This window comes from Hylaeus anthracinus, unplaced genomic scaffold (assembly GCF_026225885.1).
Source record: "Hylaeus anthracinus isolate JK02 unplaced genomic scaffold, UHH_iyHylAnth1.0_haploid 0, whole genome shotgun sequence".
Classification (NCBI taxonomy): Eukaryota; Metazoa; Arthropoda; class Insecta; order Hymenoptera; family Colletidae; genus Hylaeus; species Hylaeus anthracinus.
The window spans coordinates 20,094,332-20,105,638 of record NW_026533254.1 but is presented as its reverse complement, the minus strand read 5'-3'; the positions used below and the strand labels follow the sequence as shown (position 1 = coordinate 20,105,638).

The 11,307-nt window shown below is 44.4% G+C and overlaps 2 protein-coding genes across 3 annotated transcripts in view; one reads left to right on the top strand and one right to left on the bottom strand.

Annotated features, from left to right (window-relative positions):
* The window catches only part of LOC128886450 (paired box protein Pax-6-like), a 94,044-nt gene that overhangs the window by 64,619 nt on the left and 18,118 nt on the right, over positions 1–11,307 (top strand). The window lies entirely within an intron of this gene.
* On the bottom strand, positions 5,330–8,183 carry LOC128886636 (uncharacterized). The gene is made up of 3 exons (XM_054141699.1): positions 8,117–8,183; positions 7,311–7,805; positions 5,330–5,971 (listed from the first exon to the last, which is right to left on the bottom strand). Exons 1-3 carry the CDS (start codon positions 8,120–8,122, stop codon positions 5,501–5,503), a joined length of 972 nt encoding a protein of 323 aa, XP_053997674.1. The 5' UTR covers positions 8,123–8,183; the 3' UTR covers positions 5,330–5,500.

The window sequence follows — 11,307 nt, the reverse complement described above, 5'->3', positions numbered from 1 at the left end:
TAATTTACTCAAAATAATCTCCCTCTGCGTCAATACAGCGTGTAGACCGCGTTAATTAACATTTCGAAGGACCTTTGCAGCTCCTGTTTTGGTTGCCCGTTTAGTACGGCGCACAGTGGGACAAAACGACTCTCGGCGATCAAAAATCCGTAACTTTGGTTCTCTTGAAAATATTTTAATGAAATTTTAGGAACTTATTCCCTATACTATGATACTTAAATTGTATTGGTATAAATCAATTTGAGCTACAGGGTGTCAAAAATCCGTAACTTTGGTTCTGTTGAAAATATTTTAATGAAATTTTAGGAACTTATTCCCTATACTATGATACTTAAATTGTATTAGTATAAATCAATTTGAGCTACAGGGTGTCCAAATATTCACGTATAAAGTGTAACGCGTTCAATATCTTTCACTTGTTTGACATATTTATTGTTATTCAACCAAAATTCGTCTCAAACCTGTTGTTAACTATGAGAGAAACGTATTTAGTAATTTAAATCATAGAAGTAAGTGTACAAAAGTGTACAATTCATCCTCTATCGATGTACATAAACAGTTTTTCAATTTTTCGAATTCACGAACATCGATTTTATGATCGCCGAAAGGCCGTTTCGTCCCACCGTGCGGCGGTTACGGCGGCCTGAATCTCCGAAATGTTGCTATAATGTGTTCCCCTCATTGGAATTTTCAATTTTGCGAAAAGAAAATAATCGCAGGGAACCAGGCCAGGCGAGTAGGGTGAATGATCCAAGGTAACAATGCCAATTCGAATAAAATTCAGGCCGCTGTAACTCCCGTACTAAACGAGCTACGAAAACAGGAGCTGCAAAGGTCCTTCGAAATGTTAATTACGCGGTCTACACGCTGTATCGACGCAGAGGAAGATTATTTCGAGTAAATAAACGTGTGTGTAAAAACTTTACTGGTACTTTTTTCTTTTTATAGCAAAAGTTTTTTTTAGACAGACCGTGTATGTATACAAACGTCCGATGTCCAGCTTTGGAATTCTATTATTTTCGCCAGTACTCGGTATTAGAAACGTAAAATAGCTGTCAGTCGCCGAATGCGTTAATCGAACGCTTCTCTCGTGGGTGCGGGAGATGGTTCCAACAATTTAGGGAACTATATTCCAGGGACGTGGTTCGTTCGCGTTCCCACAGGCTCCGCGGGGCGCCTCCCGCTATTTTCTCGATCTCGGCCCACGCGGAGGCGAGACAAACGAGCGTAAACACAGAGGGCCAGGGATGCCCGCGGTGCGCGAACTCGAGAAACGAACGCTCGCCACCCTTTTGCTCGGCCAGACGTGGCCATACAATCCTCCGCTAGGAGCGTTAACCCCCGTCGATGATCTCAATTGCCGGAACCGCCGACGAAACTTCACCCCCTGACCTCGACCGTCTTTTCTTATCCTTAGTTTCTATTCTCCGTCGTCTCACTTGTCGCGTTCTCTAGGTTTCCTCGTGTTTGCGGGTGGTCGTGGCTGGTTCTCATGGCTCGTCTCGCGCACACGGCGATTCTATTGGGTTGGCGATTACTTAATTCGGTTAATTGCCAGACCAGAATCTCCTCGTTGGCGGCCATTTTGGGAATATAACGTCTGTTTCATTTTCACGCAGAGGGAATCGCAATGGTAGTCGCGATTTCTATCTTTGGTAATCATCTGTAAGTACCGGATGTTTGCGTGTTGAATTTCACAGTGGAACATTGTTCGCGATTCTGCTACGGGGGTAGATTTATCTGATTGGATAAAGTCGTTGACAATGCAGCTGCAATACCGTCTTTGCCTTTGTTTCAGCGACGACGTAACGAAACGATTCCTCAGCTGATTAAGCGTAATATTACACTGTGCACAGTCATCGTTTCGTCATGTGTTTTAATAACGTTATGCAAATGAAAGGATCCATGGAAACTATTAAAAAAAATAATTTTTCAGATACCAACTAGCTACAAATCAAAAGTTTGCTCTAAATTAATCAAAAATTATGCGACGTCACGTTTCTTTTGTTAATGTATTGGGCGGTCTGGAAAGTCCATGCCGAGTTTTAGTAGACGGCACAGGTCTGAATACGTCGGAATGGCTGAAAACAAATAACATATATACATTCTTTAAAATGTGGAAAAGTTGTGAAAGAAAATGGTACATATATATATAATTCGATAAATATACATCAAAATTCAAACACGCCTTTGAATTTTTCTTAAAAATAGGCACGATCTTTCCGGACGACCCAATATTTATGTCAATCATTAATTACATTCGCCTTTCTTTGGGAAAGTTACAGGTGTTGCGGTGTATCGAAATTAACGACCGATAGCGTAGTTGACGAACCATGAATGACCCGCGCGCCATCAGCTCGCCCATTCCTGTCCCAGACGTCGAGGTCGTACCCCTATCAATCCTCCGTTCACGCAACACCGCCCTTATGCATTCCGATACAAAAATAATGTCGCGCTGAAGGGTTATTTAAAACGGGGTTATTAAAAACTCTGGACAGTGCCCGCGCCTAAACGGCAGACAATTACCCTCGCAGTTCTACTAAAAATAAAACACCGCCGGACGAAAACGGGGAACTCGTCGGGGAACGAGGGAAACAGACCGAGCGGGAAAGGGAGAAAAAAAAAAGGAAGCGACGGAGGCAACTTCCGGAAAAGTTAATATCCCGTGGGAAGGATGATGCGCCGGTTGGTTTGGTTCAAATGCAGGCGTCTGTGTCGCGGAGGTGGGACCGATGGGGCAGGGGGATGGTCGAGATCTGGACAGAAAACTTTGTTTCCTAGAACTATATCGTTCTCTCTATCTCTATCTCGGCTGGTCTGTCTCACTCTGGCTTGTAGTTCGCCTCTTCGTTACCTCGGATATCCAACGAAAGGCGAAGTTCAACGCAGGGAGAATAGATGCCTCCGGGAACGAGTTTAGGACTGTCCAAAGAAACTCGTCTGGAATTCACGGGAATCGGTCCGGGGAAGGGGGAGAGAGGCTTTCAAGCAACCGCAGCTCTCTTACCGATTGGTCCGGTCTTAAGATCGCCGGAGTTTAATTGGTCTTGACCGCTTGGCCAGAGTAATTGGCCAATCTAAAATTCGGTTTCAACTTAGACGCTCCTCGCGTCTTGAAGGTACTTAGCGTCGTCGAAATCCCTTTGTTCTCCGCTGAACGGCCCTGCTGTGGGCTTTCGAAAAGTTCGTTGCGGATTTGCCGAAAAGCTCGTTGCCCTACGCTCGATTTGTTGCGTGGGATGGAATTTTCATAAAAATCAGCGCCAACTATATCTCATTGTTCCAGGATTGGAATGCAAACTTTCACGCGCAGGAGACGATTCTAGAGACTTAGAAGCGAGGCTGTGCAACACTAGGATCCTTAGAGTTTAGAGCGAGGAAACCTTAGGAACTAGATACTAGAGAGTTTAGGATCTAAGTATTATGTGGAATCTAGAGGCCTCAGAGTTTAGAACTTGGAAGTGTCAGAGCTTAGAACATAGAGAGCTCAGAAATATTAGGGCTTAGAAATATTAGGACCAAAGTACTAGAGTGTTTATGACATAGGGATTATAGAACTTGGAATTTAGAAGCCTCGGACCTTAGAACCTAGGTAGCTTAGAGTTTACAGCCTAGAAACCTTAGGACCTAGATACCGGAGAATTTAGTACCTAGAGACTGTACCATCTAGAGGCCTTAGAACCTAGTAGCCTCGGAGCTTAGGACCTAGAGACCTTAGGACAAAGAAACCTTAGAGCCGAGTGCCTAAAGACCTTAGACCTAAAGACCTTAGACCCTAGAAACCTTAGAACGAGAAATAAAAAATCTTGCACAGTGAAATAAAAAATCGTCATTGATACGTTACTCATAGGAGTGTCCAAAGATATATCGTTAGCTGGCGAGTGTAAATTTCCTAAAATGAAATTAAATGTATCAGTTTTGTTCGGGACTGTTGCAATTTGCTCGACAATGTATCACGCTCGAATCACCGTATCGAGAAGGTAATGGGAGAAATCCCATGAAAGAATTACCTTAGCCGTGGCACGTGGACGCAGACGTAGACAGGGGGAGTGTGTCGGTGAGAGAACCGTCGGCATGTAGACGCGCCTAACCGCAAAATTCCAGAAATTTAATATCTCGCTCGACTCTACCAGGGTTGGCCGTTTCATAAGTTCCCTCCGACACAACCAATCCCTCGTCAGGATCCTCCTGAAATTCTACAGCCACGTTCCAACCCACCAAAATGCTCTCCCTTTCTCATCGCTGGTTGCTTTTCATCGTATCCCGCAACTGCCGCCGTTAATTTCTTCCTTTGCGACGCAATCAAATTGCAAAATTCGCTTTTTATTAATTCGACGACTAGTCGCGCCCCGTGGAATGCACATATTAAAACTTTGAACAGAAGTAATCGTAGGAACAGAATTAAATTTACGAATACTGCCTTGTTTAAGTTTGCGAAAGGTCTAGTCACGCTTGCGATTCATCCAGGACACGAAATCTGTAGCTTGGAAGTCAGTTGATTTTCACTCTTTGGTCCTGTGGTTTCTGGATCTTGAGATCTCCAAGTCCTGCGATCTGCATCTTGAGATCACCAGGTCCTGAAATTTCTACGTCCTGAGGCCTTCAATCCTAAACCAGATATCTCAAATCTAGAGTATCTAGGATCTAGAGACCTAAGGGGCTTGAAACTTTAAAACCTAGGAATTTCAGAACCTAGAGATCACAGAACCTAGGAATTTCAGAACCTAGAGATCTCAGGACCTAAAGACCTTAAAGCTTAGAGATTGTAGGACCTAGAGATCTAAGAGTCCAAAAACTTTAAGGCCTAGGCATCTCAGGACCTGAAGATCTTATTGTTAGAGACTCTAGGACGTAGAGATATTAAGACTTGGACATCCTAGAGTCTAAAGATCTCAGGACGTAGAACTCCGAATCCAGAGACTTGGTATTAGATATCCTATAAAAGCTTAGAGGTCCTGAAATTTGTACATCCCGACGCCTTAAATCCTAAGCCAGGGATCTCAAGTCCCTGGACCCAATGTTTCTAGATCTCAGGACCTCTGGATCCTGGAATTTCTTCATCCCCGGACCTTAAATTCCAAGTCTTTTAGGTCTCAAAGCCTTCAAGTTTTAAACACTAGAACTTAAAATCTCCATGTCCTCACTGGTCCCACTGGTCACACCGTAACCTCACGCATCGAGACCTCGCCAATTGTTATTCACGATTCCAACGAAGGAATATTAATCAAAATCCCCCGACCGTTACAGCGAGGAACCATGAATATTAACAATCACGCAAGAGATCGTTGCGCAACACGCATGACTCAGAAACGCACAGTTTGCAATGATAATCGTCAGCTTTATTGTTACGTCAACCCTAATCTACAATTACGATATTGACTCGACGCGTTATATCTACACAGCATGTACAAGTGACTTAACGGGGATTGAATTAGGGCAGGGCCCTTGTCAGAATACATAGGTTTATACATATAAATACATAATGGTAATTTCCGTTGACCTACTGCAAGGTCACGAGGAATCTCGGGTCGCTGGCAGGCACCTGGTAATTGGTTGTGTACGTGGTGTAAGAGGAGCTCAATGGGCTGGAGGGAAGAGGAATCACGCCGGCAGGATTGTCGTATTGGTATTGCACTTGGGTGGCGACCGGCTTGATTTCGAGTTTTTGCGGTTTCGTTTCTGCAGACGCAGCTGTGATCGGCGCGACCGGAGCGACGGACACTTGCAGTCCAGCTGGCAGGATCTGCAGCTTCTGGAGGGGAGAGTAAGCGTAGATCGGTCCACGAAGAGGCTCCACGTTCTCGGCGCGAATCTTGGCGAAGTACTTCATGGCTTCCAGGTTCTGACGGCTGACGTACTGCACGCGTTGAAGACGTCCGTCGGGAAGGGCGATGTAGTACTCGCCGGATTGCTGAGGAAGTTCGTCCACGTCTTCGTCTTCGAGCTCGTTTACCGAGTTCACGGGCTCGGACTGAAACAAGGATCGCGGTGAAATTACATGAGAAGATGCGTTAGAAGTCGAAAAGGAAAACGACAAGTTGGATCTGTGTTTGTGAAGGACGTGTACTTGGGTCGTTGTAGTAGAGAAGCTTAGAGATATGAAGCTCTGGAAATTTTAGAACTCGAGGACTCGAGAGATTAGAGATTCTAGGACCTAGAAAACTTGGATCCAAGAGTCCAGAGACCTTAAGGCTTAGAGATCTTAGGACCTAGAAATCGTAGGACCTGAAGGTCTCAGGACCTGACTTATAGTTTAGAGGTTCCAGGGCCTGGAGACTCGGCCTGGGCCCTGAGGCTTAGAGATCCTAGAACCTAGAGATCTCGAGAAATAGAAATTTTAGAGCCTGATGACCTTAGACCTTACAGACTCTAGGGTCTAGACAGGGTCTAGAATTCTCAGGACCTAGAAATTCTAGGACCTAAAGACCTTAGAGTCTAGAGTCCTCACGGTTTAGAGTCCTTAGAGTTTGGAGATGCTGGATCCGACTGATCCAAGCATACAAGGGAGTGATTAAGCCATCGTTCGGTTCCTTCACCCGCGCCAAGCGTCCTGGAAAAAAAGGTCGCGAGGCCCGGTGAACGATCCTGAGGACTCGAATCACGGTTGGCTGCATCACAGATTGTGTCACACCGGTTTCGAATTTGGTAAGGGCACACGCGTGCCTGCACAGCGATCGAAAGTAAACGATGACTTGAATAGTAATGTCGTTAAGCCGGCCGAATAAGAGCATCGAAAGACAGAAAGGAACAAAAACGAGAAGATGCCGGAGTGAGTTAAAATTCCGTGCGGAACTCTACGGGTCCTGTAGGCTCGTGCCAACAGTCTCCATTCTTCTGTTTCCTTGTTCTTGTTGCGGAGACTACAACAAATCCAGTAACACGTTTCCGTGAAAATCTACTTGGACCGTTTGTCTGGAAGCCTCGATTTATGGCAAGAGAAGAAATCGCGGTTGGAATAGATTCGAGAGAAACTTACTGAATTCATGGTTGTGTGTTTTTCTTAGAAGTGAATTGTCGGGTGGTCTCGGTCCCTTGGGTTTCGTTATTCATCGCGAGTTTTTAGGATCTAAAGCTTTAGGATTTTGAGACTTCAGGACCTAGAATGCTCAGGATGTAGGAATTTGAAAATTTATAGATTTTAGGGTTCAGAGACCTCGGAATCTAGAAACCTCAGGACCTAGAATTCTCAAAATCCAGCAATTCCAAAATCTATAGACCTTAGGACCAAGAGATTGTAGAATTCGAAAGACCTAGAGATGTTTAATCCTAGAGTATTCCTTCACTCGAATCGAAAGGAAAACCTCTCTCACCTCAGACTCAGTGACACTTGCGACGGTAGTGGCTTCGTCCACTTCCGTGCTGTTTGGTACTTCAGTGGTGGTGGCTTCTTGTGGTGCTCCGTATTGTTGTTGTGGAACCGCTGGTGCTCCGTATTGCTGCTGAGGCGCAGTCGGTGCTCCATATTGCTGCTGAGGTGCGGCGGGTGCTCCGTATTGTTGCTGAGGTGCGGCAGGTGCTCCGTATTGTTGCTGAGGTGCGGCAGGTGCTCCGTATTGTTGCTGAGGTGCGGCAGGTGCTCCGTATTGTTGCTGAGGCGCAGTAGGTGCTCCGTATTGTTGTTGGGGTGCTCTCTGAGGAAGATTGAAGGCTGGTCCAGCTGGCCTCCAATTAGACGCGGGGTAAGGTGCGTCAGCAGTAGTAGTTTCTTCTTGCTGTCGTGCAAAATAGTATTGTCTTTGTTGTTGACGGTACCTCGGAGGCTCTGCGGCGACCGCGGCGACCAAAAGGGCGATAGCGACGAATATCTGTTCGACAAAATGAAATTACTCATTTTTAAATCTATCTTCGCTTAACCATCGATACAGTCTCGCATGATCATTGTGCTAGCTTAGAGAATGAGTTATTATTATAGCAATTGCAAATATTCTCGTGAAACTTAAACACTGTCGTTTGGTCACTTTTCCACAAGTATATTTTCGCTACTTTGAAGTGCTCTATTAAATAACAAAAGCTCTCTGTAGTCTCTATAATCAAATAATTGTTAATCGAGTGATTAGAATGAGGGTTAGTTTTGATTGCGATGTACGTTTCTCGAATACGTCGCTGGAGAGGCTACCTTCATTGTGGTGCTAGTTTGTTACTCTGTTGTCTTTTGGAGTTGACTGATTTCTGATGCCACCAGCCGTGGATTATATACACCGTGTCTCGTATGCGGTCTGCATGTTTAAGAGGATCCACGCCGGTTTGCCGGCCGTCGGGTGACATTGACCTCCTAAAACACTGATGAATCCTCGATCATTGTTGGCTCATCATCCGGTGGCGTTTTACCTTCGCTTTTTTCGGTGCTTCGAGACACGTTCTCGATGGAAAATATTACTCGTCGACGCCTAAAATCTTACTGAATAATTAATCAATTCCACGGAGTATTATTAATATCCAGTTTATTTAATATCCAGAACTTTCAATTATCATTCCGATTTACGTTCGTTGTAAAATCGCATAAAACAAAGGCCCTTTATTCGATGAAAATATTCTTAAACTAAATACCCAGCGCGACGCATCAACAAACCAGTCCGAATAGAAATTTCATTTAAACGTCTCATTCGTTAATTACTGTTCGACTAAAAATTCGTCCAACTCTGTTAAAATCGCAATAAAACAAATCATCTTCGTGCTATGCTTTAACCACCCAAAAATGGCCACCGTGCACACCTATTATAATTACCATCGCAATGCAAAACTTGAAAGAAAAGAAAAGAAAAACTCCAGGTCAGCTACGTGAGGTCATTACAAATTTCTAAGCCACTTATTAGCATTCCGTAGGTCATCGACTGAATCAGTGAGAACTCGTCATACGCCGTCCATGGCCGACTCCCCCTAATCGAGGAACGACGACCGATCACGTCTACCGGTATCGACTCCTAACGTTCGAGGGATCCGTCGATTATGCGGCGATTACGTCGATTTAATTTTAACTCCGACGAATCTGCGAGGCGCTCGCAGCTTCTAATCGATTCCGTGCACGCGGCACGCGTGACTATGATTTTCGTGCTAATAAATTCAGCGGTGGACTCGATCTGACCAGCATCAGAGAAAAGAAGGATGGCGGCGACGTGCTAGCCGACATCAGGGTCGGTCGTGCCGCGCGTTGTCCTTCTGAATTTATAATCGCGGATACACTTCTGCTCGCGAATTATTCGCGCGTCTGTTCGCTTCGTTGCCCACCACGTGATCGGTATTTAACGATCCGCGCCGGTCGAGTTTCGTTTCACTCTCGTTTAACGGATAAAACTGCTGCTGTTCGACGAAACACTAAAATTCATGAAAATATCCCAAGTGCGGTGGAGTATCGCAAACCGTTTGTGAATAATGCAACGTGGCATCTTATAATAAGTAAAACAATTATTTTCAATCGTTTCGTACCACGAAAATATTTTTTTTTTTTTTTACTAAAATCACATATATACACATATATACATATATATATTTGTTATAAAAATATATACATATTTTTTTACTACTCTAAACCAATCCCTTTTCACAAAATTATATCAAACTTCGGAATATACAACGTTTTTTGTTGAACTTGTATACGTACACTATGCAAACCTTGCGTCTCTTTATCTTACAGTATAAAGTATAATATATAATATATACTAATAGTAAAATAAGATGAGATAAGATTTTCACTACTTCGTGGCTACAGGGGTTGACGAATGGCAAAGGATTCGAAAGAATTCTTTACTGCGTATATCGAGGAATGACTATAGCGGACTATTCGAATAGTCCCAAACCTAGAGGAAGTCTGGCACAGTCTATAAGTCGTCGGTGTCGCACGCAGAGGGGTTGGGATCGGAGTGGAGTCAAAATAACCAGGAATATGAGCGCGAAGAAGAGGCAGAGGCGAAGGCAGGGTCAGAGGGAGCGAGAAACCGGGGTGGGAGAGTAAAAAAAAAAAGAGGATAGTTAAGCCTACAGGGTGCAGCCAAAGGTATCGGGCTGCCGGGTACTGGCAAAGCGAAAGCAGAAGGGAGACAGGCATCTCGCCCTTCTTTTGTCCCTGGGCCTCGGTCCGATATTGAAATGGAGTCGTTTGAGTGTGAATAATTTGCTTTACCCGGGCCACCCCTCCTGGTCCCCCCCCCCCCACCGTCTATACCACGCTATCCTTCGCTCTCTTCGCTCGCAGTTAGTCTCTCTTACGATCGCCCTTCGACATTGCCACATTCCGCGAGTCACGGCAACCGATTCGAACTTTCCGCTGGTTTTACGTTAAATCTTTGTACAAGGGGATTCCCACGTTGTCGCAGTGTGCGCAACTAACCGCTCCGCGCGCCGTCAGAGCGCCGACCGGATTCGATTTACGAACTAGGACTCGATACGGGATGAAAATTTGCTACGAGTCAGGTTCACCGATTAATTATTTTCGACGGATTCAGGTACTTCGTTCTCCAAGTGTCGGAATTGAATTAACCCTGATTTACGATTCGAGTCGTTGCGTATGAATATCCATTGGTCGAACGTCTTGTATCAATTATTTTACACGATCGAGTGTAAGGCTTGGTTAGAGTTGAACGGGTGTTCTCAACAGACGTTTTACGTTAAAATAAGAGAACAGTTATAAATGTAACACGTGTTTTTAATGTTATCTGGAAATTAACAGAAATTAACAGTCGATGCGCGTTACATTAAATTCTCATCACATTGTCTACGTTAATAAAACAAAAAGATGTTGTGCAGCAGTAATTAAAATAACGATCGTGTTAAAGTTACTAGGATTTTGTGTTAATCTGTTCAACATGGAGCTTGTGTTATATTAGGAGATGGGATTCGTGTTGAATTCAACAAAAAATTATCACCAGACGAGGAAAATAAAATATTTTACCTATTAGTAGTTCCCGATGAATTTAATGAAATATAAAAATCAACGTTGGTGATAGCTGGAATAACATTCTAAGAGCATGGATATTCTAGTTCACTCGAACGCGATCTAGTCTATCGATGTGTGTACAAATTCGTTTCTATAAAATTGAAGAAGGTGCTCGGAACTTGTAATCAATAGTTTTCTTGACTATGAAAACTTCCGTGGCGGAAGGGTGCGGAGCGTCGAGCGCGGAAACCAAAGCTGCGGCGAAAAGCGTCGAGCGCGGGTGTAGAAGAGAAAGAAAAAGGAAGGAGGAAAGTCGGAGAAGAGTCTGCGCGAGCATCGAGCTTCGTAATTGAATATATTTAAGCGCGGGAGGGACGTTTGTGCGGATTCTCGGCTTACAGGAACCCCATACCGAGGCAACGTCTGCGAGTAAACTG